The sequence below is a fragment of the Paramisgurnus dabryanus genome, chromosome 1, assembly GCF_030506205.2.
Source record: "Paramisgurnus dabryanus chromosome 1, PD_genome_1.1, whole genome shotgun sequence".
Lineage (NCBI taxonomy): Eukaryota > Metazoa > Chordata > Actinopteri > Cypriniformes > Cobitidae > Paramisgurnus > Paramisgurnus dabryanus.
The window spans coordinates 61,599,236-61,626,990 of record NC_133337.1 but is presented as its reverse complement, the minus strand read 5'-3'; the positions used below and the strand labels follow the sequence as shown (position 1 = coordinate 61,626,990).

At 37.3% G+C, this 27,755-nt stretch overlaps 1 protein-coding gene across 1 annotated transcript in view; it reads left to right on the top strand.

The window, feature by feature from the left end:
- Positions 1 to 20,772, top strand: part of pcdh15b (protocadherin-related 15b) — a 409,107-nt gene extending 388,335 nt beyond the window's left edge. Inside the window, exons 33-38 of the mRNA XM_073815853.1 lie at positions 528 to 638; positions 10,367 to 10,388; positions 13,883 to 13,921; positions 14,254 to 14,327; positions 15,550 to 15,679; positions 19,527 to 20,772. Of these exons, the coding sequence (XP_073671954.1) occupies positions 528 to 638; positions 10,367 to 10,388; positions 13,883 to 13,921; positions 14,254 to 14,327; positions 15,550 to 15,679; positions 19,527 to 20,105 (955 nt within the window). The 3' untranslated portion in view covers positions 20,106 to 20,772. The remainder of the gene's footprint in view (positions 1 to 527; positions 639 to 10,366; positions 10,389 to 13,882; positions 13,922 to 14,253; positions 14,328 to 15,549; positions 15,680 to 19,526) is intronic.
- The last annotated feature ends 6,983 nt before the right edge of the window (positions 20,773 to 27,755 follow it).

Sequence of the window (27,755 nt, the reverse complement as noted above, 5' to 3'; positions counted from 1 at the left end):
AGCGGAGATCCCTAGTTTAAGATTAATGTTAAATAATTGTGTTGTTTTTCACTTGTATTGAATTTTTTTTATTATTAAAACCTTTAAAACCTGTTTTCTTTTAGTCATGCCCGCGTTGTCGTCCCGTTTAGGCGCATATTACTAATGCGCTCTTTAAATAACAAAAAAACATATTGCGCTATATATTTTAGTTGCCTCAAAATAGCAACGCGCCAAAAATACGCTTGAACACACCTCGTTTTCAGACCAGAACGCCCATGGGCGCAAAAGGTGGTGCAAATGCATTTGCTATTTACACAACGTGGCGCTAAACGTGAAAATGATAATTGCGCAGGGTAGAAACTAGCAAAAGACACTTGCGTCGCACATTGCGCTGCATTGCGCCGGGTGTAAGATAGAGCCCTATGTAATATGTAACATATTGTGTTATTACAAGTAATGCTTTATCACTTCATACAAATAACCATGTATATGCATACTTACCTGATCATACATTCAATGTTTTTCATTTATGAATCTTTCGACAGGCGACAGGCCGAATGTGCAAAATCAGCCAGGATTCAAATGTCTCTACCAGCCGCTAAATCTGGAGGTGCAGCCACAAATAATCTGTATGAAGAGCTCGGCGACAGCACAATGTAAGTTTCATACATTCAGCAATTGTTGGTACAGAATCTTTATACATCATGAGTTTTCACAAAATGCTTCTTGCTGTACGGCAAAATATAAAATACGTTTCAAGTTCAAGATACTTAATAACTTTAGCAGATGTTTTCATGAAGGCACTCAGACTAAATTACAGTGAATACAATAAATATCCCTACTTTGCATTCCTAAAGTAATCACTTGCATACTTCCCTGCTACTCAGTATGGAAAACACAGTCAAACGAGTCGAAAAATAAAAATGATATACTGCCTCTCTTGAGATTCTGACACCATCTGTGATCAGTGGACGCTTTGCTATCCCATGAAGCCTTGAGGAGTTGTCAGATTTAAAAAGTTGTAAATCCTGAAGGTATCAAGAAAACATTTTCCCATGGTTAAATTGTACCCAAGTAAATTGTTGATATGATGTACAATAGTTGTAAACAGGGTAAGTTAGAATAAAAATCACTGTAAGCTTTTTAATCACTATCAGGGTGAGTTAACACCAATGCTAGTCTGAATCAAAGATTTCTACATACAGTACGGGTGAGTGGGACACAAACTAATGCAGGGTTAATCGTAACACGGCTACTTTACATATTTATACTGGGCCGAGCAAACTGTGCTTTTGGTATTTTTCTCTTACTGTCAAAAGATGATCTCCTGTGAATTTGTGAAAAGTTTTAATGTGTTTTGGTTAAGATATTGTACAAAGAGTGTTTTGGAGGCATGGAAGTAATTTCTTTATCTTAGTTGGGTGTGTAAGTCACCAAATCCAACCTTATTTTATTTTAATCACTGTCTTGTTACCTAAAACACTATTTTGAAACATGTCAGCAACTCTTAGTAACTGATGACATTTTTACACACCAGGGTTAGTTGTCACAGTGTTACAATTAAAGGCAGGATAGGCAGGAATTATCTAAAAAACTTTTTTACTAATTTGTTTAAACTGTCTTTATATACCAATACATAATTAAAATGTAAGTACTCTGAAAAAGAGAGTATAAAACTCGAGTGTCTGTAGACCTTTCATGACTGTTTTAAACACAGCTCATTTTTCCATTCGGGACGAAACAAATGATCGGCTTGCGCGACTATCACTCTCTCTCGCGCGACCATGGCACCACCCCTGTTGCTATGGAATCTGCCCACACATGGGCACACCTTATTGATTTTAACGTGCACAAGGCACTCTAGGAAGAGCAAAAGTATGGCAGAGAAAATGCATTCAGAACTCACAGTACCTGCATATCCAGTCAGCGAAGGCAAACAAGGAATAAATGAAGAAATCAAACGAGAGTAAATATCGCGTGGCTTTTCCTCGAGTCGACGATGCCGTAGCGGTATTGTCTCCGGAGTGTAGTCTTCATCAGAGTCAACAATGCTTTCATCACGGAAACTTTTCCATGTAAAACACTGTATATGTTATGAATCTTCCACGAAATTCACCTTCATCAGAGTGTAACTGATGGTAATAAAAAAAAACTTGTATCAATGCAATCTGTTTTTAGCTTTGTCTTATAAATATAACTAGTTCATTTGTTACAGAATCAAACAAAATATATTTTAAACTTTACCAGTATCGATATGCTAGCTTAATAGTGAGTACTAAAAGCCATCGTATTTGTTTATATTCAAAGTTAGGTGTATTATGATGTGATTCTGACATGGTGTTACTACATGCACCGCGCTCCTTCCTCTCCGCTCGTCTCAGGTAAATGCTTCTCCCAACAAAGCAGGCAGCGTAGCACGTTCATGTGTTTTGGGGGCGTGGGTTTAGAAGAAACCCAAAAGGGAGGTCTACAGACATGCGATTTTTATACTCTTTTTTTCAGAGTACTTACATTTTACTTATGTATTGGTATATAAAGACAGTTTAAACTAATTTGTAAAAAAGTTTTTTTAGATAATTCCTGCCTATCCTGCCTTTAAGCCTCAGATATACCATAATAATGAAATAAAAACAATGTAAATACTTTAAATCAAAGTGATAACTGTTAATACAATACCAGGGGAAATAACTCACATTATTTTGCAGCCCTTTAAAAAACATTTCTGTATATTGATGCACAATACAAGGATGGTTAGATGAAGGATAATGGATGGATGAATGTGTGGATATCTATCTATTATAGGCAGATATATAAACAATATCCACCTTTAACAGATTATTACTAAATTATCTACCAGGTGTTACAACAAACCCTCTGTTTGTTACATTTAACCCCACCTATAGGGTAACGTTTGCGTTCCTGTCACTTTCAGTGTAATTGTACGATAACGGTAGGTCCCACAAACAAATTTTCATTTGTAGCACAGATGTGTGTGTATGTGTTGATTGTGTAAAAATCATTAATCTAGCTTAAATATTTTTTAAATGATAGAGCCAAAGCCAAAAAGTGTTACTTTGTGCCACACTCTACCCTACATCTCAAGTAGAATTGTTCAACATAATGACCTCATGATTTTTATTTTGAGGGAATATTATATTAAATATGACACGTAATAACACTGTGAGCAAGATTCCTGCTTATGAAAGTGTGTGGGGAAATTAGTTGAATAGTGAATAAAATTGAATTTGATAATTAAGATTTGATTTCATGCTGTGTGGTTTTGTACTGCACAGATGTGTTAATAAATAGATATGATTTAATGAAACATTTTGCTTTTGTTGGCAAAGAAAACATTTTTTTATGCTTATTAGCCTCTCAACCAAACGGCCAGTGTTTCAGACACTTTGTCAAGTTACTCTTGGTATAACAAAATATCTTTTGCCAAAAGGGTTGAGATGATTTATTAAAGTTATCACATTTGTACAATAAGGCAAAGCCTTTAAGTTGCTTTGGATAAAATGGGTCTGTATTAATAATCAATCTCTTGTTTATGCTTTTGCACAGATAGCTTTTATAAAGACAATTCCTCCCACTAGTACCACTATAAGAGTTGCATCCCAAATTTCGAATTACAATAAGTATCCCAGTCCACTAACTCATCATATCTTGGACCACATACAGGCATAAATGTGGCCACAAGCAGCGATTACTGGATAAATCTTTAAAGAGGCAGATACACAGATTTATAAAAAAACATTCTGAGAATTAAAGAAAAGTTGAGCTGAGCCTTGTCAATGCATAGCTGCACATTTGTTTAGTGTGTGCCAGGTCAGTTTTCACAGTGGTATTCTTTTGTTAAATGTTGACCATCCATTCCAGACATGATAAATACCAGACCAGCTTGAAAAAAAGAGCAAAACCACATTTCTTGATTTTACTGAGTAATCTTCTTGCGTCAGCATCTTTTCTTAGTGCTGAAACAACAGTAATACAATTCTTACCCCTAACTATAACTGAACTGGTATCAGTGTGTATCTGTTGTAATCTAAAGAGAGCAGTGTTCTGACTTTTTACAGTATTATTTAAAAGCATATATTCAATTACTTTTGTATTTATCTGTTATATGGTCCTCTGAATCTCGCCACCACATTTTGCAATATTCCTATTTTAAATACTAACTAAAAATAGCATATTTCTCAGTCTTTCACTGGGACTGGACGTTCAGAATAGGCCTTGATGCTGTTGATCAATATGTCAAATTTTTCAGCCTCTAATTTGCATAAATCTTTTTCTTTTCCTTCATTTTCATTTCTTGGATATCAGACCTAAGTAAGTGTTGTGGACAAAATAATGTATAAATTATGTTTTATTATTAGTTATTTCTGTTTGTAAATCTTATTATTCTTAATGTTTGTCAGAAAGCACATTCCTTCCTTGCAAATAGTTGCCTAGCACTGTGTTATATATCTATAGTTTAGGCTTCTTTTTGTGGGACGTTACCTCCTGATCAGCATTCAATATTTACTGTGTTAGTGGTCTTCACAGAACCCTTATTGCATTGGGTGTTTGCAAAGGATTTGGCTGTCACTGTGTTGTTAGCACACTAGTTAAGCGCTTTTTGTGGCAAGCTTCTCTCCCACCTCCCAGTCTACCTTGCTATTCAAGTACTTCATTAAGCTGGTCTTTGTCTTTCTTTACGGATGTGCCGAAAGCAGGAGTAAGAGGTGTGTCCTAAAGGAGGGCGATCGCCAGCGCCTCATCAGCACGTTTGCCTCCCGTGCCATTGCTGCTCACAAAGAGTCCACTGCTAATGGAGTCCTACTCAACAACTTGCCCAAGTCAGAGAGCAACATCACCTTCCTTTCAGACGACAACCCGCTAACTACTACCAACCCCCTGTACCTTGATGATGGCACCCTCGGCAGTCCTGAGAATCACCGTCTCAGGTGTCTCTTGGGAATGTATTCGCCCAGGATGAAAGGTTTGAAAAAATCCATCCTGCGCTTTCCAACTGCAGGCTCGGGTCACTCCTGGACTTTACCCTCTAGACTGCACAAGTGGGAAACAAGTGAAGCCCCTTGGAGCAGAGGTGTGGTCATGGACCCAGTTCAGTGGGAGCTGCTCAGGTCCGAACTTAGGGACAGTAAGGAAATGCTGGAAGAGTCTGATGGGATCGAAGACCCAGAGCCTAAGTTGACGGTAAAGGAACAAGCCCGGCAGTTTGAGCAGCAGGCTTTGCAAGAGATCGGGCCGTGGCAAGGCCAGGACTCTCGTGGGTCACTCTCTTCAGAAATTATTCTTTCTGTCTTTGAGACCCCGCGATCTTCTAGACCCCCGGCCATAATCATCACACAGAGTGACGGAACGCCTCCACCGAGTCGCAAACCAACACCACCAGTTCTGCGGAAATATAGCAGAATGACCGGTTGTCTTGATGCGGAGTCTTTCGAGGTCAATGTGGAGATCATACCTGATCCTCCAGATATACCTGCTCCTCTCCCACCCTCACCTCCTCTATACAGTCCCCCTCCCCAGTCCATTCCTGACCCTCCATCTCCTCCTGCCCCATCCCATCCTCCTCCTCCACCTCCTCCTCCCCTCCCTCCATCCCTATCCCCATCCTCATCCCGCCCAATAAACGCTTCACCATTCGTCCTTCCTCCTCTTCCCTCGGTCTCATCTCTGCGACCTGTGTCTTCACGCTCCACACTACCGCATCCTCCTCCAGACCCCGAACCTGCCAGAAGGGAACTCAAAGGAATCCTTAAGAACATCCAGAACATAGCAGACATAGAAAAATCCGTTGCCAACATGTACAGTCAAATAGATAAAAAGCAGCGCACACCAAAGGTTGTGCTCAAACCACAAGTGTCTGGCGACTTAGAGGTAAGCGAGTCAGAGGTGGAGCTTGTACAGGAAGCATCTCTACCGCAGCCCAATCCAAACATGAACTCACTTGTGGAAGAGCTGGAAAAACTCTTTCCATCTCAGTCCACTGTTCTGTGACACTCTCTTTGTCGCTGTAACTCTGGCTTACTAGGGCTGTTCGCGAAGGTCTTGTTCAAACGTTACAAACAGCTAGATGCTATGGAATTAAACAGAAGTGCATTCATATGTGCACTAATTGTAATAATAGTGATATAGGCACTGAATTTGAGTAAATTCTACCCCCAGATCCCCTTAAAGAGCACCTATGACATTACTAAAAAGAGCTTATTTTGGATATAATGTAATACAATGTGTTTGCGTGGTTTATGGTTCCGAAAACATTATTTTTCACATACTGTACATTATTGTTGCTCCTCTATGCTCTGCCTTTCCGAAAAATTTTGATTTCTTATAATTTATAATTCTGAGAAAGCGTGGTGTGCTCCGATTGGCCAGCTATCCAGTGCATTGTGATTGACCGATTACCTCAAGCAAGTGACGGAAATGTGACGCTCCTTACCATATTTGGAAGATCAGCTCCCAACAGGAGACAATATTGTCTTTAATACCTTGTCAAATGTAATTCAGAAAATGCAAATGACCAAGCTGATTAACTTTACCAGCGCGGCATTAACAGAATGTAACAGAGCCCGGTTCCCCGATAACGTTCACTCTTAGTGTGCTAAGAAGACTCAAAAAGATATATCTTACCAAAGTTGTTGATGTTTCTAAGTGTGTTCCCCGAAGTGTCTCTTAGGAAGCTTCTTAACACGCTGCCTCTAAGTTCGACGTACAATGGCGCTGTCCCAAGTGAAGGTGCTGAATTATTTGCGATCGATCACTCAGGGATCGATTTTCCACTTCACGCGAAGGTGCATTACGACGTTAAGAAAGACAACACATTATATACAAATGGAACATTACTCAAATTATTCCAGTCACATTTATTTTAACATAGTTTAAGTTATCCGTAAAATATAGACTATTAATTAAATGATCAAATTGTCAGTAATACGGGTAGACGAACCGGGTATCCCTCGCTATTTATCCACCCTCCTTATACCGTTGTGCCACTTGTGCAGCTTCTTGACATGGGTTTTGACTTTAAAAAAAATATTTAATACACTTTTATACGAATGTTAAGGTACTTAACAATCAGAATTGATTGGCAAGCAGCTGCAGTATTTCTGTTTAATGCGGTATTGCTTACCATTAATGTTTTCAATAAAAAGCAACCTAGTTAGATAGAGAATATGGTCTAAGAAGATCTAGCAGCTCCATAATGAGTTGTCTTGGAAGGCGATTTTTTTATTTAGCCACGTCACACAAAATGTCAAAAGGTTTAAGGGTTGACGAATAAAAAAATTGGCATGGACTAATCAGTTACGCGGTCGGTGTTGTGTGGAAGTCTGTTCCCCCTATGTTTCCCTTTAGTGTAGTGTTTTTATAGCATTTTTATCACATTATACGTTTATTCTTTATATACATTGAAAGTTTTAATGGCTACTGAGATGTATATGTGTGCATTTATGTAATGTATCTTGACTGTTCTTGATTGTAAGTCATTTATTTTTACAGTATGAATCATATTATATGTATAATATATATTTATTATGTTTGGAAACATAACAGTTTTAAAACAAACAGTAGAGAAAAAAAGAAAAGAAAAAGACAGGCTATATTTTAAAAGACATAAAACTGTTAAATATGAAATATTTAATAAATTTTATAATAGAATACATGATATTATTGCTTTTTAGTATAACCAATTGAAATATTTAATCTTTTTAAATAAATTATTAATGTAACGTGATGAAAACGCTATAAACATAGAGGGAACAGACTTCAATGAGGAACAAACACCGGCGCCGTCTTTGATTCATTAGTTCTGATACCAAATAAAGTCAACTGCATAAATAGTCCTGTATCCATTGCAAACATATTTTATTATAAGTCTTAAAAATGTCCATAACATAAAATCATTGTCAGCATACCATAGTTTGACTTGTACTGCGCTGTGCTGATTTCTAAAGACTGCGGCGATAGCGTTTTGCGCTCAAACAACGCTAAGAGAGAGCTTACGAATGGTCCAGACCAACCTTACGAAAGTGTGACTTACAGAAGATATACTTAGCGTACGAACGTTTTGGGAATCGTGCCATAGAGTTAAGATAGAGGTTAAGGAATAGGTTAAGAACTACTTAGCGATAAGAATGTTTTGGGGAACCAGGCCCAGATTGGTAAGGTACGGCTACTAAACATGAAACCATGTCTGCATTTGTGTTCATTGTAGTCCAAAAAAAAGAGATTTCAGTTGGAGACGATAACTCGCATCATCGTAGACTTTGGGATTTGTAACTTTGCAGATTGTTAACATGTACTAACACACACTTACACACCAAAAGAAATGTAACATCATGAAACGGAAAATATGGGCTCTGTAAAGTATAATTGATTCGCTGTGCTGTCTTTCAAAGTGAACTGTTTTTTAGCATCTTATAAACATGTCACTTATAGCCGTGCTCAAGATACTGAAACGCAAAACTCATCTTAATCTGGAAGGTTTGCAAAAAGATAAATATAAAAATACTGCAGGTGCAAAATAATAACATTCATTCCTCTTAACTGTCACTACATTTCTGTCTTATTGCTATGTTCATACTGTAAACTGTTTTTCTTAACCGTTTTGTGAGTGTGTTTCATTATTTAGAGCAGTTGAAATTATAATATTTTTAAAGACATTTTATTCATTAAATTGTGTAAGTTCATAATAGATGATTACAAAGCACTTTTGTCATCATATTCCCAATGTTGGGCTATAAGTCCTGGTTGAGATAAATGTCTGATATAAAGCTTTAATATACACATCATGCATTCAACTCTTAATTTTCCTTTTTTCATATCTATCTGTCATCTGACAGCATTTATGGTTGCATTTACACTGTCCACCGATTGTGATTTTAGATATTTGACAATAATTGGATCTTGACACTTGCATGTAAAAAAAACAAAAACAAATAGGAGATCTTTAAATGTGCAGTTACATCTGATATCTGGTCATCTCAACTCTTCCTCAAGCTAGTTTTAGTTTGATTCATCACCTGGCACTCATGTGGCTCATGTTACCATATAACTTTGTGCATTATAAAAGCATTGGTGGCAGCAATGTTCAAAAATTGTGTATCTTTCCACTTACACAGAGATGAAAGAGTTAAAACTCTTCACTTGTGCGTGTTGTGCTGTAATGATCATGTAATCATACAGTATAATCAGATGCCCATCAATGTATTGTCTAACTTCTGCTTCTTTACAGTGTATCAAGTATGTTTCTTGCATGTTTCTCTAAGCTCGTGTAACTGTGTCTATGAAAATCAGAGATGAAAACTGGACTCTAAGACACTAAGAGTAAATTGTAGTTGAAATGTGTGTAAAGTATTGTGTTCTTTTTACGATACCGATTTAATATGGAGAGATAATCATTGATGAGTTGTTTTCTAAGACTGTGTCTTTGTCTGTTTGAGTATCCTGACTTAAGGAGCGTGAGTTTGGGACGAGACTTTATGTTTGCACCCAAACAGTGAAGAGTGAGACAAGTCATTATTTTTAAAATACTTTATCCTTGTTAAGAACAACAAAATGGGGCCTGGCTTTATTTGTGGAGTTTTCATGTTCGAGTGCTACGGTTTCTTCCTAAAAGCCAAAAACATGCAAGTTAGTTGAATTGGAGATGCCAAATTGCCCCTTCCCCAACCTGTGTATTGATTAACTTGTGTGGATTAACTTGTGTATGGATGAACCAGTTTTTGCAATGAATATAGCTATAGATGCTGGAATGGCATGACGAATAAAGAAAGAAAGAACAACAAAATATATCAGATGGGGAATTGACGTCAGTACTGCTGCGGTCCACCGGGTTTGTGAAGTACTGGTCAATTGTTTATACTCTGCTCATAATGGATTCATGTTAACACCTCTGATTCAGAGACCTGTGAGCTTCATCTTTTTCTGTCTAGTTTATAGAAGTGAGAATAAAGCTGGTGAAGTGTTTATGTTTGAATCTGACTTTTTTGACATTTTCTGATCTTACACTTTCTCCTATCACTCACCGTTTGTCTCTCATCTAACTCTCCTACTCAATGAAGGCCATAAATAAATGAATAAAACAAAGTCATTCAAGAACGGAACTAGAAATCAGTCATCAGGGTACACAGTATATGAAATGATGGACTCGATAAGAGGGAAAAAACATTTATATTCTTAGAAAATAATGATTTGGTCAACCTTACATTATTCCTCATCTCATGCATTTAAATCTGTTTAACATTTGAAGCCTTGTCAAATATCTGACAGTCCAGTTTTACACACAGAATGTGAAAAAACTTTTTAGATATTAAATATCAAGGTTTTATCATGATAATCTTGCTGACTTTATTTCCATTCTGTTATCTCCTCACAGGAGAGGGTACGGCCATCAGGAGGTATGTATTTTTATTCTTTTCAATTGTGTTATACTCAAATGACATCCCATCCTGAGACAGTTCATTGGTCATGATTTTTATCAGTTGATGCTATTTGATGGGAATGATAATGAAGGAGGAAAGATCTCATCTGTAGATGTGGCTTCATCTCTCATTTTCGGAAATCTGACTTGAATGCTGATATTTTTATTATTTGGGGAGGGGGAGGTTTCATTTATAAGGGCATAAAATAAAATCAGTTATCCATGAATACAGCTTAAGTTGTTTATTGCTTTTATAAAACGTGGAAAGCAGCAATATGAACAGACCAATGTTGAATCATTTCTTACCTTTTCACATATTAAAAAGCAAAATAAACAGTTAATCTTCCAAGTTAAATAATTGTTATGTGAAATAGCTGATTCTAATTGGTCAATTAAATTTTTCTGTGATATTTTGAATAATGATTAAACTCTCCAGATTACTGATTTCATACATATGCACTATACTGCACTGCAGGGCTATTCAAATCTTACCCTGGAGGGCCGAGTACTGCAGAGTTTAGCTTCAACCCTGATCAAACACACCTGAGAAAGCTAATCAAGGGCTGTGTCCAAAAACTCTAAATTGCTGCCTTCTGCAGCAGCTTTCCAAGGTAGGAAGGCATCAAGACATGTCTGAATCCAATGTTAGGTTTACTTCCTGACTCCTGAGATCTTGTCCCACAATTCTATGCGTGTGCACGCATGGGGAATGTGATTGGTCAAACCTGGTCGAGTTAGAAAAAATAAAATAGCGGCCAAGAAACAGGCTGGAGCACCAATGTAGTGTAAATAAATGTATATTTTCACTTTTTACAAATTTAATTGCATTTCTAGCGAGAAATTAGTATTGTAGTTTTCAAATATGTGATTAGTTATCACAAAGGGGCTCTCTGTTTATATTTCAAACACGCTGCCTTTGAAGTGTGTCTGAAAGCATTTCTCTTAGCTTTCTCTTAAGTCTTTGCCTCATGAGGCAGAGAGGCAACAAGTCACCTGCTAAGTTTTCGGACACAGACAAGGTCTTCATGATCACTAGACAATCACAGGTAGTTAAGTTTAATTAGGATTGGAGCTAAACTCTGTAGTCCTCAGCCATCCAGGGTAAGATTTGAATAGCCCTGCTGTACTATTTCCATGGCTCTCTATGGTATTGTTCTTCAACTTAAATTAAAACGTAGGGCCAGATTTACTAAATGGAGGAAATTAGCGTAAGAGCTCAATTTTTAAAAAAGCGCCTGATGCACTTGAGTTCAGCACCACTGACATCCAGCTGAAAATTCAGGGTGTGAAATACTAAGTACTAAAAGAACTGGTGGTTGAAGGTTTACAAAAAGTCTTGTAACACCTGGTATTGGACTTCTGGACTTCTCCTAGTGACTCTTTAATTTCATCCAGCAAATAAAAAATAACATGGCTTGGCAAACAATATTTTTACATTCAGCTGCATATAATAAAGCCCTTCAGGCTGAAACAAGAGTCCTCCATTCTTTTAATTTCTCACACAGACCACATGACTGTACATTATTTATATGTAAAATGCTTACAGGCAGGGCCGTGCACAGACCTTTTGAGGGGCATGTGCTGAAACTGAAAAAGGGCACCCCCTCCAAATAAATATCACTTAATAATCATCTTAATAGCTTTATATTTATTCGCTATTAATGATTGAAAAAAATCACTATTAATGAATGAAAAATGACATTTTATGATAGCTTGGCATTATACAGTGCAAACGATATCTGCCCTTTTAAGTTGGCTTTAACAATTTACATGCTGGGTGTTTGTCTGTATTAGGCCTATTTGTAGTCATGTGTTTGTGAAGTGCTCTTGTGAACTCGCTCTTATTTAATTGTAGAATATATAAATTTTAATTTTTTCCTCTGCTTACATAAAGTTACATTAAAATATGTTTGAAGAAAAAAAAGGTATTCTGTTTGTTTTATAAGCTCATTTTTATTATTTGGTTAACATGTTTGTGTGATTGATATGTGATTGAGAAGAGGGGAAATAGGAGATTAAAGATCAAAATAGGAGATTATACTATACTATAGCCATACCATTAGCATATTCAACATGTATCTCTGCCTACCTGGCAAAAACTGTGCTGAGGACCAGGAACCTTGGTCTTTTGAAGGTGCAAATAACTGCATTACTAATAAATATACTAAACACTAAGTAGACTTAGTTGATTTCAGAATAAAAAGTTATGAACCAAATAATCATACAACAATCATACAACTCCCTTGACTAATTCAATGCATAAGATACATGCATATACAATAAATTATATCCAGATTGCATACTATAATGAGTGACAGGGCAATAAAATGTACATACTTGTATCCTTTACACGTTTTTCGTCTCTATCCAGTTTTCCCAACTGGGCATCTGATGTCTAAGACCTTTCTAATCTGATATGTTTTTGGTGTTAATGTAGGCTAGACATTTTAACGATTGAGACGCGTCATGGGAAAAAGCGGTAAAAACCCGACCGTGCATTCCGTATTGTTGTCACGGGTGCCCTTCACATGGGTGAACACTTGTTTAAAAACTGCTCGCGCTTTGTCAAAAACTCAATTTGGTCGCAGTTTGGAGCTCTTAGTGCCCCCTGATTGCCCACTAAAAACATGCGCCGTTATATACATACTAGTGTTTCTTTCGTAATGAGACAGCATTGTACTCAAACAACAAGATACTTATTTACCGTTGCAAGACGTTCAGCTGCCTCTGACTGCTGTGGAACTTCAGCTCGCTGCACTCAGGGGGCGGAGTTAAGATGTTTGACAGACAGTTTGAGCGGATCCAAAAATATTTAGTTTTTTAATAATTTTACTTGATAAATATATTTGTAAAACACACAGACAGAGGTAAATGTTTAACAATAGCATTAATTTATATATATAAAATAATAATAATAAAACACCTCCAAAAAAGGGCACTTCGGAGTGTAAGGACAAAAAGGGCATGTGTTCTGCACAGGTTGAGCCCTATCTGTGCACGTGCCTGCTTACAGGTGCTAAACAATGTAGTAACCTAATACATGAGTTTATACATTTTTTCAAATTACTCGTTCAATACGAATTTAGAGTTATGTACAAAATTCTTACCATATGTGTCATTTTTAAATGCTTTAGTCATTTCTTATTTTATATTATGAAAGACATTCCCATTGTTGACTCCTTGTTTGTCTCGAAATAAACCTGGAAAACTAAATTTAAACTATCAAATACGATTTCAAATACGATTTGAACTTTAGATAAATACAATTCCTCAATTCATTAAAAATTTAAATTATATTAATATGGTTAATATCTGGTAATAAGGAAAGTAGAAAAAATAGAAAGTAGATTTATTTATATTTGTGCTCTTTATACTTTGGACCCTATGTATTCACTTGATTCTCCTGGATACACAGATTTGTAAATGTAATATTTCTGCCTTTCTCTCCTCTTGTTTCTGCATGTTTTATAGCAACAGCAGTTGCTTCGGCCTTCTCTCTTAAGACCAGAGGTAGAGGATCCCTCTGTTTTAACTGTCCTTTAAACTCTTTCTCTGTTGTACTGCAGTATGTTTTGCAATGAATATGGATTAATGGTCTTCCGCTTCATGGCAATTTACGTTTCATACATATATGCATGCTTTTCTTTTTTATTTATATTGTAAATCTTTTTTGTGCATTGTTTTTCACCCACTCTATAAACATTGCCTATACATCGATGTCACATAGTGCCTAACCAACAAATTCCCTCATTTCTCATTCGGCACTGCAGTTTCATCTTTCCCAAGGATTTTGCCTAAAGCGTTGCACTTTTTGAGTTATAGCCTTTTTGCTCTGACCACAGGAACTCTCTATGGAGTCTGGCATCGACCCAGGACAGGACTATTATACACAGGATTACTATAATTATGACCACGGGTGAGTGTGCATTCATCAGTTTAAATGTTCGTCTGCTCCACATCACACTATTCTGAAAGGATCAGTATTAAAGGTGCTGTGTGTAGATGTTGGCAGCATCTAGTGGTGAGACTACGAATTGCAACAAACCGTTCAGTTCACCGCTCACCCCTTCCTTTCAAAACGCAAAGAGAAGCTACGGTAGCCCCCATAGGACAAACACATAATTGTCTGAGACAACGTAGGGACTAAACACGCTTTGTAGATCAGTTTGTCCATTTAGGGCTACTGTAGAAATATGACAGAGACTTCTGTTTAAGGAGACCTGCGGTGTATGTAGATAAAAACGCCTTATTCTAAGGTAATAAAAACAATACAGTTTATTATGTAAGGTCTTTATACACAACTAATAATATAGTTATGTACATTATATTGCATTTCTGACAAGAGATCATCATAAAATGTACACACAGCACCTTTTATAAATCTGCTCAAAGTGTGTTTGTGTATGGCTTCTGGATAATATTTTCTTGAAACATTATGGATACCCATTTTCATCTTTTCTAACTACAATAGTGAAGATAATTGTTTTCTCTATGGTAATTATGTACCACATGAATTGGCATCATGATGAACAGAAGAAATAATGAAGAGGTGCTGTAAATGAATGGTTAAGCACTGCTACTGTGGGTTACATGTGGGGATACTGCGTACTAGCGGTCTTCATGTGTAATTGCGTGCCGACGAGGACGACAATGCAAAAATGTATATGAAAACCGACGCATAGCCTATGCCGTTAAGGCTACGCACAATTATAATAAGCTCTTAAGTGTAAACCATGGGTAAAAAAATCATTGCTTAAAACCTTGTTTTTTTTGGAAATGGTTTTTCTCCAACATTGCTGCTCTCCAGAGACTCTCAGACTCCGTAATGAAGGTCCGCTCTGACCTTTCACATAAAGTTTATGAGGAAATTCAGCTACTAAATTTCACTTATTGGGTTTGGCATTTATTTCTCTGTCCCCAAAGTTTCATAAGACACTTTTAGATCTGCTTTTAAACTTTTTAGTGTCATTTGCCATTTTTACAGCCTCATTCTCCTGTGTTTCATACGGTTATAGTGACACATCTGCAAATGTTAATGCTGAAATCATTGTATAATCCTGAGTGTCATTATGTTCTGTGTGAATGCCTTCTGTAATACTGAAATGTTCGTGTGCTTGAATCCCTCATTCATCTCTCAGCTATGACTTACCTCAGTACGGGAGCCGCCGGAAACTCATTTCTCCGACAGGGATGTACGATGAATTCGGAGAAGTGATTATGGAAGACGATGGCAGCTACTACTATAGCTCACACGAGTCAGAAGGAGAGGTATTGTTTATCCTTTTTATTCTGTCTGTTTTCTTTAAACCAATACAAAGAGCAGTGAAAGAAATAAAATAGGCATTTGAGCATTAAAAATCCTGACCATTGCATAATGCATTACAAAAAGAAAATACAAGACTCTCTAAATGTGATAATGGGCCTTTCATTAAACTTTCATGTTGTAGATGTAGATGATGAAGGATTGTAATGTCTAGACCAGTGGTCACCAACCTTTTTACGACCAAGACCCCCAACCTCGGCCTTGATGAAAGGCAATATCTACAAAGGGCCCAGACTGAACCTCAAACTTGAGGCGTTTTATTTAGGCTTATCATATTTGAATGACATAAAATGCATTGATCCAATTTTCAATTTTGCCAAAAAAACTCAAAGGGGCAAAGCACGTCTTGGAGTCATACTGAAAAATAAATTCTGTCAAATGTTGACTCTCCATTCCACAATCCGCGTGGTGCGTGCGCGAATGATCTGCTTGCGCATGAAGTGAAACTGATGAATTATTTTTCTATTGAATGCTGAATTCGGAAAATATGACTTTGGTACATAAAAGCAATAAAGCGGCTGACTGTGCAGCAGGACAAATTAGTTGCCAGGCTGCCGAGAATAGTCTCAGTGATCCCGATGTTCCGGGCCTGGACCTACGTTTATTCTCTTACTTGCGCCATCTACAGGGGACGACTCAAAAATTGGGCGTGGGGACCACTGGTCTAGATGGTGACCCTCGTTGCCATGGGAGTTGTAATTTTCACACTGGCAGCATCTATGTAACGATACGACAACCATCCAGTAACTATTGGCTGTGATTTTAAATATTCAGCAGGAAACAGGATCAGGTTTGAAATTGTTTAACATAGCATTATGAGTAATAATGTAGCTTAAAATATATTACAAAGTAAACCAAGTCATGTAAAATGCCCTCTAGTGGATGTATTGTGTAGTGAACTGAGTTGATCAGAATGTTCAGAATGATAAGAAGCCTGGACTGATATCACTGTAACAGGTTGCCAGGAAAGGCAGAAGGTTGGCTCCACCTGCAGGTGGGGCTGCACCACGCAGGCCACCTAGATTAGCCTTTGGTGACCAGCCTCAAAAGTTTGAAAAACATCCAGCAGAGGGCATCAAACACCCTCACAGCTCCCAGGTTGAAAGTAAGATCAAAGCACCCATAAAACAACTGTTTGAGAGAAAGTCTGGTTCACCACATAACTTTCCGTGGAAGAACAACCGAATATTTCCAGAGGAGAACGGTGGAGGTATCGACGTCCCAAAACCAACAACAAGACAACGATCGAACAGTGCAGACAGTGGCATGGTCATTGACGGCAGCTATTTTCAGACTAACGAAGCGATGCCTTCTGCAAAGACGAGACTTGGCAAAGTTTTAAGTCAGATGAATATCTTAAAAACATTGCAAAAGAACTCTATGAGTAGCACTAGCAAGACCAGAGACGGTAACGGGAGCGTCTCGATCATCTCACAGAGTATCCCTAATGATGGTGGGAGAAGTGAGCGTGACAGAGGTGAAATAAGTGAAGACGTTATTCGACAGTCCTACACAGGAAGTGCCGTGTCATTTGCATCTCACCATTCATACAGACTTCAAGATGGAGCACAAATGAGCACTTTAGACTCAGATGATGAGCGGGAGCAGAGTCCTGTTGACTCAGATAAAGAGAGCCAATCTAATGTGGAGACGGATGAGACAGAGTCAAAGACTGAATCGGGGACAGACCAGGGCAGTGAGACCGAGACTGAAAGAGATACCGAGTCTGAGGATGGGTCTGCATCAGATCAGGAGACAGAGATGAGTTCAGAGAGCGAAGGGAGTAGCAGCACACAGGACAGAGGAACAGTAAGATCCTCTCAGTCCGAATACAGCAACACAAGCTCTGAAAACTTTGACCCTACAACTGGCAGTGGTTCCCAGAGATTACCGGCCTACAGCAACTGGTCATCTTCAAAACCACTGTCTACATCCACACACATTAGATACAGGGCATCAGGAGATACTATCCTGAAAGAGAATGAGAAGGATGAGGACATAAAAGGAAAGGAAGAAAGTTTCTCTAAGGGGCGAAGTGAAGATCCAGAGTCCTCTAGATCTAACATCAGTGATGCTTCAGAGGAAAAACAAGAATCTGTCTTCCACAACTCAAGCAGCTTCTCTGTTGCCATCAGTGTAGGAAGAGCTTCAGAGATTGACAAACTTCCTCCTATAGCTGAGAATGAAGAAGGAGAAATGATTTCTGACAGAAGTGATGGTCCTGATGATGGTTCGAGCTCTGCAAATAGAAGCAGGCACTTGAGAGATGACGAGGAGGAGGATGAGGAAGCCGATCCTGAATGACATTCTGATGTGTTCAGTAAGATTGGGCTCTGTCTTCATTTCCTGTGTGGAAGTTTGATTGGACTTTTGTTTGCCTTTATCTATCTGGGGTTCGTCTCACTGGGCACTTCTGTGATTTCACTTTAATAACCTGCATTCTGCCTGTTCTCTACCTTTACCTTTCCTATCAACCTTCAAAGGTTAAGACCAGCAATTAATACTCTGGAGAAAAGTAGATTGGCTTTTGGTACAATGTTAAAAAAATCCTAAAGCCGCCCTTTCCACTGTACACTACAAACAGCTGATAAACCGGAATTCATTTATTGCCTATGGAGTGTAGCATAGGGGCTGTGAGGTGACGAACATCTTTTGCAACTACACTGCATGCATTACGCCAGCCTGATCTCACGAGAATTCGTACATATTTTACAAGTTGGCTAATTCCTGTGAATTCTTACGAAATTAATCTACAAAAATTTACGATGCTCATGAAAAAAACAACAACAACGAAACCCAACCTCTACCCCACACCTAACCCCAAAGTCACAGGGGTCAAGGCAAATCGTACAAAAACTTACAAGGTGGTCTTATGAATTAATATAACTTAGCCAACTTGTAAAATATGTACGAATTCTCGTGAGATAACGTTGGATACGCTGACCGGAGGTGATGTATTTCAGTGTATTCTAAAACTGTGTGTAAGGTGAAAATTATTAATCCTTTTTTGTTTTGTTTTACTTCATCAGTAAAACTTGAATCCTTTAAAAATGATTTATTACTGATAAGTAAAAAAATATTAACTTAATATTTACATGTTATTATTTTTAATATAATATAAAAATTATTGGCTTCACTATAATATTTCATTCACTTCTATTTATTTATTCCACTATAGTGAATATTCGTAGATGTAAGGCTCTTGCGCTGGAATGAGCTTCTCTCCCATGTTGGCATGATTTATGATAAAACTGAAATTTCATGACGACTGCCACTAGGGGGCGAACTCCGACAGTCGTGTCCGAATGTTGTGTGTAGTGGAAAGGCGGCTTAAGGCATTTGGTCAATGAGCACATTACATCTAATGAGCTCATAAAAGGACATTAAAGGTGTTTATTTTTGCTTCTCTTGCATTTGATCTCATGCAGTGGCGGTCTGATCTGCTGATGAGGCTGAAGTATAAAAGTTCAAGTCATTTTATTTTTTACTTTCTACACTTGTCGCCTTAAGCACAGCAGATTTTTTAAAGCTGAGGTGAAACTGAATGCTCAAGTGCACTGAAATAATAATGGAGAAAAGCTTATTTCCAGTATTACAGTATATGCATTTGAATTATGCACTTAAGTACAACAAGATGTAGTTTAATTGCATAAGTTGTTGTACTTGTTTAAAAGACACTTTTTAGAGAAAGCTCAGCCTCTCTTGTCTGCTCCGGCACCACTCATGATGTGTGCAGTGTCAAAATCTCCAGTATTGTTCTATTTTCATCACAGACTTGTGTTTCTTTTTAAGTATGGAAGGAAAAGGAGGATCAAGCTTGTTGTAGACCGTGACTACGAGACCAGCTCGACTGGGGAAGAAAGTGTCCCGGAGTCACACAGGAACCGTTTGTCGAACATCAACAGCCACAGCAACATCAACGGCAGCGTTTATCTGGCGCAGAACGGCTCTGTTATCCGGACTCGACGGGTGCCACACACGAACAACATCAAACCGACCTCTCCCGTACGAATGGGAAAGCATTTTAAGAAACTGGACAAACTTGCCGTTACACACGAGGAGCGACTACCTTTAAACAGCCCAGTAATCCCCGCTTGCTCCTCTGTGGTGGGTGCACAGAACCTCACGACCAGACCCTCCAGTGGGTCCCTGGCCTCCAGCACCACCGGCCCAGAGAGTATAGCTTCAAGGTCAAACGTGCCGAAAGGAGGGAGTGATAGAACACAAAATGTGGATGAACAGGAGTCCACCGTGGACAATCAGGAGACCAGAGAGCCTTCAGGGTCGCACAGTGACCGCACTCAATCCGATGAGGAGGAACTGTGGATGGGGCCCTGGAATAACCTGCACATACCAATGACAAAACTGTGATGTCTGTCAGACAGATGACTATATGTGTTTATCTTAATTGCACTTTCATACAGTATTACGTCATTGCTTTTGTGGCCCTGAGCAATGAGCTTTCTCACTGATTATTACATTCATAAGTACACTACAGTTTATACATTTAAAGTCACATATTTAGTCAACCGACCCTAAACTTTTGTACCTTAAAAAGTCAAAAAGGTTTGTGTCCCATTTATTTTGTCTATCACTATTTCCGTTTAAGTTGCTTAATGCTTTCATAAATATTTATCATTGTTTTTATAGTTTAAAAGGCAAAAATTGGTTGTCGGCTGAAGTGTATTTTTTGTAAACACCTCTGATCAGTCTGAGGTGTGTTTGTTTACCACACTTTTTTATTTAATGACACAGTTTTTTAGCTGAACTTGCACCAGCCCTGACAGTGCTGTATTTTTGTGTTTTTATAACATATTAAATGAAAACATCTGGTACAAACGTTTGCCAAACTAAAGGTAAGATACTTTTGTTGTTCTTGTTGTTGTTTTTATTATTAGTTTCTATTTCGTTATCTTTCATTGGCAGATATAAGTGAAAAAGCAAAGCAGAATCATTATTCAATAATAATATTTTTCTGTTTCTACAAGGCAGTTAAACGGGCTCCTCAAATAAACATTCCTTTTACAAACTGCACCATTCTTCCTTATTGTCATCAGTGTTCTGTGTAATGAACATGTGTATGATAATACTTACATTTAATCAAAAGTCCCTTTTGAGAAGTCTCAGCCATGTTTACAATGCCTCTGAGTAGTTGTTTTAGTCATGCACGACTGAAGACAGATATCTCTAAATTTACATGATAAAATCACAATTAAACAACATATTGTCAATTAAACCTAAAATTAACTACCATCATTTTTGTTTGCACTAAAAACACTTATCCAGGTTGCTTCAGCTATACCACACTTGCACGGCCGACATGTATTTTTCCCACTGCGAGGACTCTGTGAAATTGCATTGATACGTATTTTTGCTTATAATTTTTTGTATTGTGTGATAATTATTTTATAAAATCAATAAGGTACTCGAAGCTGTGCTGCTTTATGAATAAGTCAAAGCTGACTACTCACGAATACAGCACAGCCTTGGGTAACTTATTGCTTATGTATGCACACATCCATATTTACGTGCATATGCATATTAAACAATGCATTGTCTCTATATGTTCACCTATATTCTTATTACACCTTATGCATATATATATACAAATAAAATAATCATGAAGTTTCACACTTTGCCACTAGTGGCACCCAATAGACTTTCAAAGGTAATAATAGTGACATTTCCCCCATCTTATGTTGTTTAACATCGTCATGTTGTTTGACATTGGGTCTCATTCATGAAACACGAGTATAACAAATTTTTGTGTAAATCGTTCGTAAAGTCCTTTTGGCGTACATTTTCGGATTCATGAAAATGTGCGTATTTTCCAAATGTTAGTTGGTACGAAAGAAATCTACACCTGCTCCTAGCAACGCGTAAATGGTGCGTTTAACATCCGAACGTTTTGCTCATCAAGAAGGCTGTATTTTAATTCACCATAATCATGTACATATTACACAGCATTTTGTAAAAAATATTATACAGTAATAATTATATACGTTTTTTCTTTTAACTTAAGCTCCAGTAATAGCATCTGCAAATGGAACACTTTAATCAAATACATTATTGTTTTTAATGGGCCGGGCAAACGAAATTCTTAAGGAAATTGTTTCCTATAAAATGGCCAAAATCGGGCATAACACATTTACGATGGCTAATATATAGATTTGGCAGAGTGCTGCGCAAAAGGCGTATTTTCAGAGACGCGCAGACTTACTTACCGAGAATGAAGACTGGTTAATCAGTTGTTTCAGGCTACCCAGACCAGTTCTTTTGTGAAAAGTTAAATCTGCTCAAATGTAAACTGCTTGTGTATTTTCTCTAAAATTATATTTCTTTTATTTTTGAATAAGATTTTTTTGAAATTAACTAATTCGTTTTTTGCAGTCAAGTTTCAGTTCGATTAACAGATGAAATTTCATTAACAGCATCTGTAATGTGCTGCCAAGCTTCCTTTTTTTTAGGACCTGAGACCCCACTATGTATGCTTGAAAATAAAATTTGACTTTTTGAATTAACTTCTGATAATAAATTTCTGCATCTAATAAATTTTTCTTTTTTATTTGCTTTTAAGATGACATGTTGAAATCCTTCGTTTGGTGTCATAATATGATGCCCATATATAGTTTTCAGTCGGATTTAATGGGCAGTATTTATGGTAATTGAAAATAACCGTGCACGCGCGTCCCATGTACGATTGATAGGAATTCATTAACACATACACACATTTAACTATCAAATCTGACGTTTACGAAGTATTTGTGAATCAGGAGGAGAGTTTTCCGGAAGGTCTGTTTACGTGCAAATCACTCACATATTTACTCATATATTTACGAATGTTTCATGAATGAGACCCATTGTCTTTACTTAAACAATGAAGTAAACATCACTTAATATTTTGTGTTTAGTTTAGTTCATTTAAATGCACATAATTCAATAAACTAAAACATTTAAGTAAACTGAACTTGAAATGATCAGTACATGGCTGTTTCTCAATATGCTTTCTTCATCGATCTTGCGTCCTTGTGTTCTCACTCTACGTCATCATTAACCATTGAAGTTCAATTCTCAAGAACATTGAAAATTCCCGGATGTGTTTTTGATATCGAGGATGCATCAAGTGCAGACTTGAGCGCTGAAATTGTTTTACGCCTCTGAAGTCATTGCGACAAAACAATGGCATAGGTCAGGTGACCAACAGGAAGATCGCACACATCTCTATTCTCACAGGTGCGTTCTGTGTTCTCGCGACCTTGTGAGTTCGTTCTTCCAAGGTCACCTGGCAAGAACAATCTCCACAAGAACGCAAGTCCATTCTTTGCGTTCTTGCAATTGAGAAACAGCCCAGGTGCACGGTGAGGAATACCCATAATCCTTTGTGACTGAATATTTTGATTATTTAAGCTTTATCACTGAATAAGAACTTTAACTGCTTAAATATTTGGTAATAAAATGCCATAGAGGATTAAGCTCTTATATTATTGATGTTGTTTTGTTGTAAATTATAATTTTGTGAAGTCACCATTCAGGTGATCAGTGAACCCTATGAACCCTGTTCAGCACATTTTATTGTATTTCTCTCCACAGTACTGACAATTCATGTCAAAAAAGTTGTAGTATTTGTTTCTGTAGAAAGTTAAGCTTATTCAATAATTTATAGTCTTATATACATGGCTTATCCTATTCCCAGACTAAAATGCATGCTTGAGCTGCCTTAATTTAAAAACAACTTGCACTAACGCATCTTAACATATATTTTGTACATTTTGAGGCATTGTTTTGTCTCAGGATGCACACCAGTATTGTTTTTGTAAGGTTTTTTGGTTAAAACTACTAACTAAGGCCTACAATGTCAGAAATAAAGGTACAAAACTGTACCTTTTCTGTCACTGGGGCTGTACCCTAATTTTCCGTTTGGTACCTTTACATGAATACAAAACAGAATACAATTTTGGGTAGATTACCGTACCTTTAGGACCTACATTGTTAGAAAAAAGTCAAAATATGTATCCTAGCTTTCAGTGGGGCAGCACCCTTTAAGAAGGTAATTGTATGGACCATTAGTTACAGATATGTAAACATTTAGTACCAATATGTACCTTTGAGATACATGTATTTTTCAGGTACTAATAAGCTCTCTGGTCCCAGTATGTACCTCTGAGGTACTAAAATGAAATTCTTAGGTGCAAAGCTGTACTTTTTAAAAGGGTACAGCCCCAGTGACAGGAAAGGTACAGTTATTTCTGACAGTGTAGTCCTGGATTAATCTAAACCCTGTCTGGGTAACAAAAAAATGAATTAAAAATAGAAAATCTTTGAACATAATTAACTAAATGCAGATGTTGGACAGAGTAATAGATATTACAAATGAATTCAACTTAAAATGTGCACCTTCCCCTAATTGCTCCCCAGGTGCTGGGTTAGCTGCCCACTGCTCCGGTTGTGTGTTCTATGTTAATACAACTTAACCTGTATAGATTTACCATGTGTAAAAACTCAAATGATATTGTGCAACAGGTTTTCAAGCAATTTTCTAGTAAAGTCAACTAATTTGCGTTAAGAGTGTTCTCACATGCTAATTATGGCTGCGCATGCATTAATTCAAATGAAAATGATCCTGCTGCCTGTCAAGACAATAGCATATCTGTACCTGCTGAGTATCTGCTATTGAGATGAATGAGACGAGATCTGCTCACTGGAAAGCACTGCCAGATATTCACATCAACCAAATTATTTCGGTTTTATTGCATGTATAGGGGTTATCTGAAATGAATTAGACCAGAATAACTCCAATTCATTTGAAATTTCAAAATAAAGCTCAGAATACAGTTACAGTAACCTGAACTGAAAACAACATGACTACCCATTAAACAACATTAGCATATTCTGTGCATAAGGTGCCATTTACACAGCAACATTTTCAACTGAAACTGAAAAAGTTTTTATGCAGTTTAGCTGTTTGTTTACTCGAATTATCCATACACGGGATAAGGCGAGTGTGCACTGGGGCACCAGCCAATAGGGGGGCACTAAGGGCTCTAGACTGCGATCAAATAATGCAAGCATTTTTTTACAGGTACTCATGCATGTGCAACCTGCAAATTTGCAGTTTCTTCTTTCAGGTTATTATTTCAGGTTTAAAGGTGAGTCCACAAGTGTGCATACTGCAACAATGACTTTCTTAGATCATTTTGCTTATCAAGAAAATACATTTTGATTTAAGAGTTTTTAGATACTGAAACTGTACTGAAAACAAGACAAAAATGCTAAGAAAACAAGTCTAGTTTTTAGACAAAAATTTAAGTGAATTTGTGCATAAAACAAGCAAAACATTTGCCAATGGGGTAAACAAAACATTTTGAACTTTTTTTAAATACTTAATTCAAGAATGGTTCAAGAAAAATTTGCTTACCACATTGGCAGATTTTTTGCTTGTTTTATGCACAAATTTACTTAAAAAATGTAATGGATGACATTTTGCACAGGGCACCCGTAAAGAAAAACGGAAAGGGTGACCAGGTTTTTACAGATCGTTTGCACAACGTGTTAATGTCACCATGTGTGTCACCATGTGCTCAGTTAATTTACCAATGAGAGATAGAGAGAGCAGCAGAACTTCTAAATAAATACCAAAGACATAGTTAAGAATAAAGGTATTAGATATCAGGTGCCACGGTCATGAAAACATGTAAAGGATAAAAGTATATATATAGCCATGTCACTGAACGGATTAATATATACTAACACTGGATTTAACTTATATTGTATAACCTATTTAAAGTAATAATATATGTTACCAGCAACAAACTAATTTCAACCTAACTATAGTGATTGCATATACTCAGCATAGGAAATCTGTCTTTTTAAAAAGACATCTATATTTTGCTCATTATACATTTTGTTGTAAATTGAGTCTTTTGAGGTATCTTATGGCTAGAAATAGTCAAGGAGGGTATGATTCTTTGGTTCATAACTTCCCATTCTGAAAGTTTGATCATTGTGCATAATAACATGCAAAAAATGCATTAAGTTGATTTGTTGCAAGGGTGTGTTATCATATTAAGGCCTTTTTATATTAAGCAAAGACAAACTCAACCATTCTAGTCTGTTAGGTGAACTGGTTAGACTGGTGTGAGGAAAAGAACAGAAAATATCAGGTTTATATCACGAAACACCAAAATCTAGGATGCTCAAAGGTCACGAGAGAAGGAGACAAAAACAATTTCCTCACACTTGAAAGGCTACTTTGAAATTGCCTCTGCTACCAGCTGTCACCTTAACCAACAATCCTGTCTTCAATTTCCCGTCAAAAAGTTTCATCAGATCAAACGGTGCCCTAAGAAACAACAAATGAAATATCTTCTGCCGGTGGATAAATATTATGTAACAAATGATTGGCATTGAGTAATTTATTCAATCAGTTAATTTAATTTAATGAAACACAGAAACAACAGAATGTTGACAAGCTATAAGAGACACAAAAGCAAAAGCCATGCGAATGCTTTATTCATGAAATAGGTGGAAAATAATGTCACGATTTGGTTAAAATCTTCCTCACATATCTCAGAGTACTTGATGTTCTCATCTTGTACACTAGGTGGCATAAGTGTCCTTTTGTTGAGAATCACACGACCGTTTTATGAGCTCTTGTAGCCAAAGGCTTGGCCATTAGATGGCATAAGACTCTTAAATCTGTGCTATTAAAGCCTTTGAAATGAAATGATCTTTGTTGTTAGCTGGCTAAATGTTAATTGTCGGCAGGTATAAATCATTTTCTCTTTGATTCAGGCAGGTAACAAAGAGACTTTAATCCTAAACATGTTTGAACATCGCTCAAGCTGACACATTTACATAACACGATATGCCTGAAAACACCGAAGAATGACCTCTGTGGAAGAGTTGTTGTCTTTTTTCTGGCATTAAACGGCCCTTAGGGGACACACGAACGTCTGAATCATGCTATTAAAAATGCCAAGAGCAAGAAAAAACAAGATTAGCCTGGGTTTGGCAAAGTAATTACACATGAAGCGATTATCCGTGGCTGATGAGGGCACCCTAATAACGTTTGAAGGTCTTTGATCTTCAGATCGTCATCCCAGCGCTGCATTATTTCAAACAAACATCCGAAAAGTAAATAAAGTCAATAATTACAAGCTGGCGTATATGTTATTATGGGCACCTACCTACGCTTCGTGGATATTTCAAATTCTATAATTAACCGTCAGATGAGAGCGTTTCAAAGTATCAAACTGCACGTCCTGGAGCCAATGTAAAGTGTCAGGGTGTGTAAGTGTCTCTTTAAAATCACACACACAAACACACAGACAGTTTTTACCTTCAGTCTGCTGGTTGATGTTCACCATCTTCCAAGCCGCCAGTTTAGGCCTCTGTGGTTTGTGGTCATGTTAAACGCTCTGAATATGGCGAATGCATCTGAAACTCAAATATATCAAGCGCTCAGTGTCAAGATGAAGACTGTTTTCATTGCATTAATTACACGTGGATGGTGTAGTCTAAAAGGTCGCTTTTCATACGAGTGACACCCGTTTAGGCTAAACCTGCTGGCCCGAAATCCTGGCACTTGCAATATGAAACCAGACATAGCAACTATTTTTGTGAACTGTATATATATTTGGAGCCATTTTTTGGCTAGTTTTTGGTTTCCTAAACTATATGCTGAGTGTCCCTCTTCCTGTGTAATTTATGTCCGTACAGAAAAAGTTAGTATTTGAAAGATGTTTGCGATCGTCCCGAAGAAAAAAAAAGAAGAAGAACGGCACACGCTGCTTCACTTGCAAACGCATGCCGCATAAACTCAGGGAGAAAAAAGAAATTGATGGCATCCCACCCAAGCATTTTATTATTTCTGAAAGGCAGGGTATATAGAAAAATATAAGTTTGGCAGTCTGGCTCTTGTAATGAAGGGGTTTATCAGGCACGGCTCCAGGGCAGACATTTGAAGATATGGTCTGGCCATCGTGCCACTATAACCAGTAATATAGCATGTCACAAGAGTAC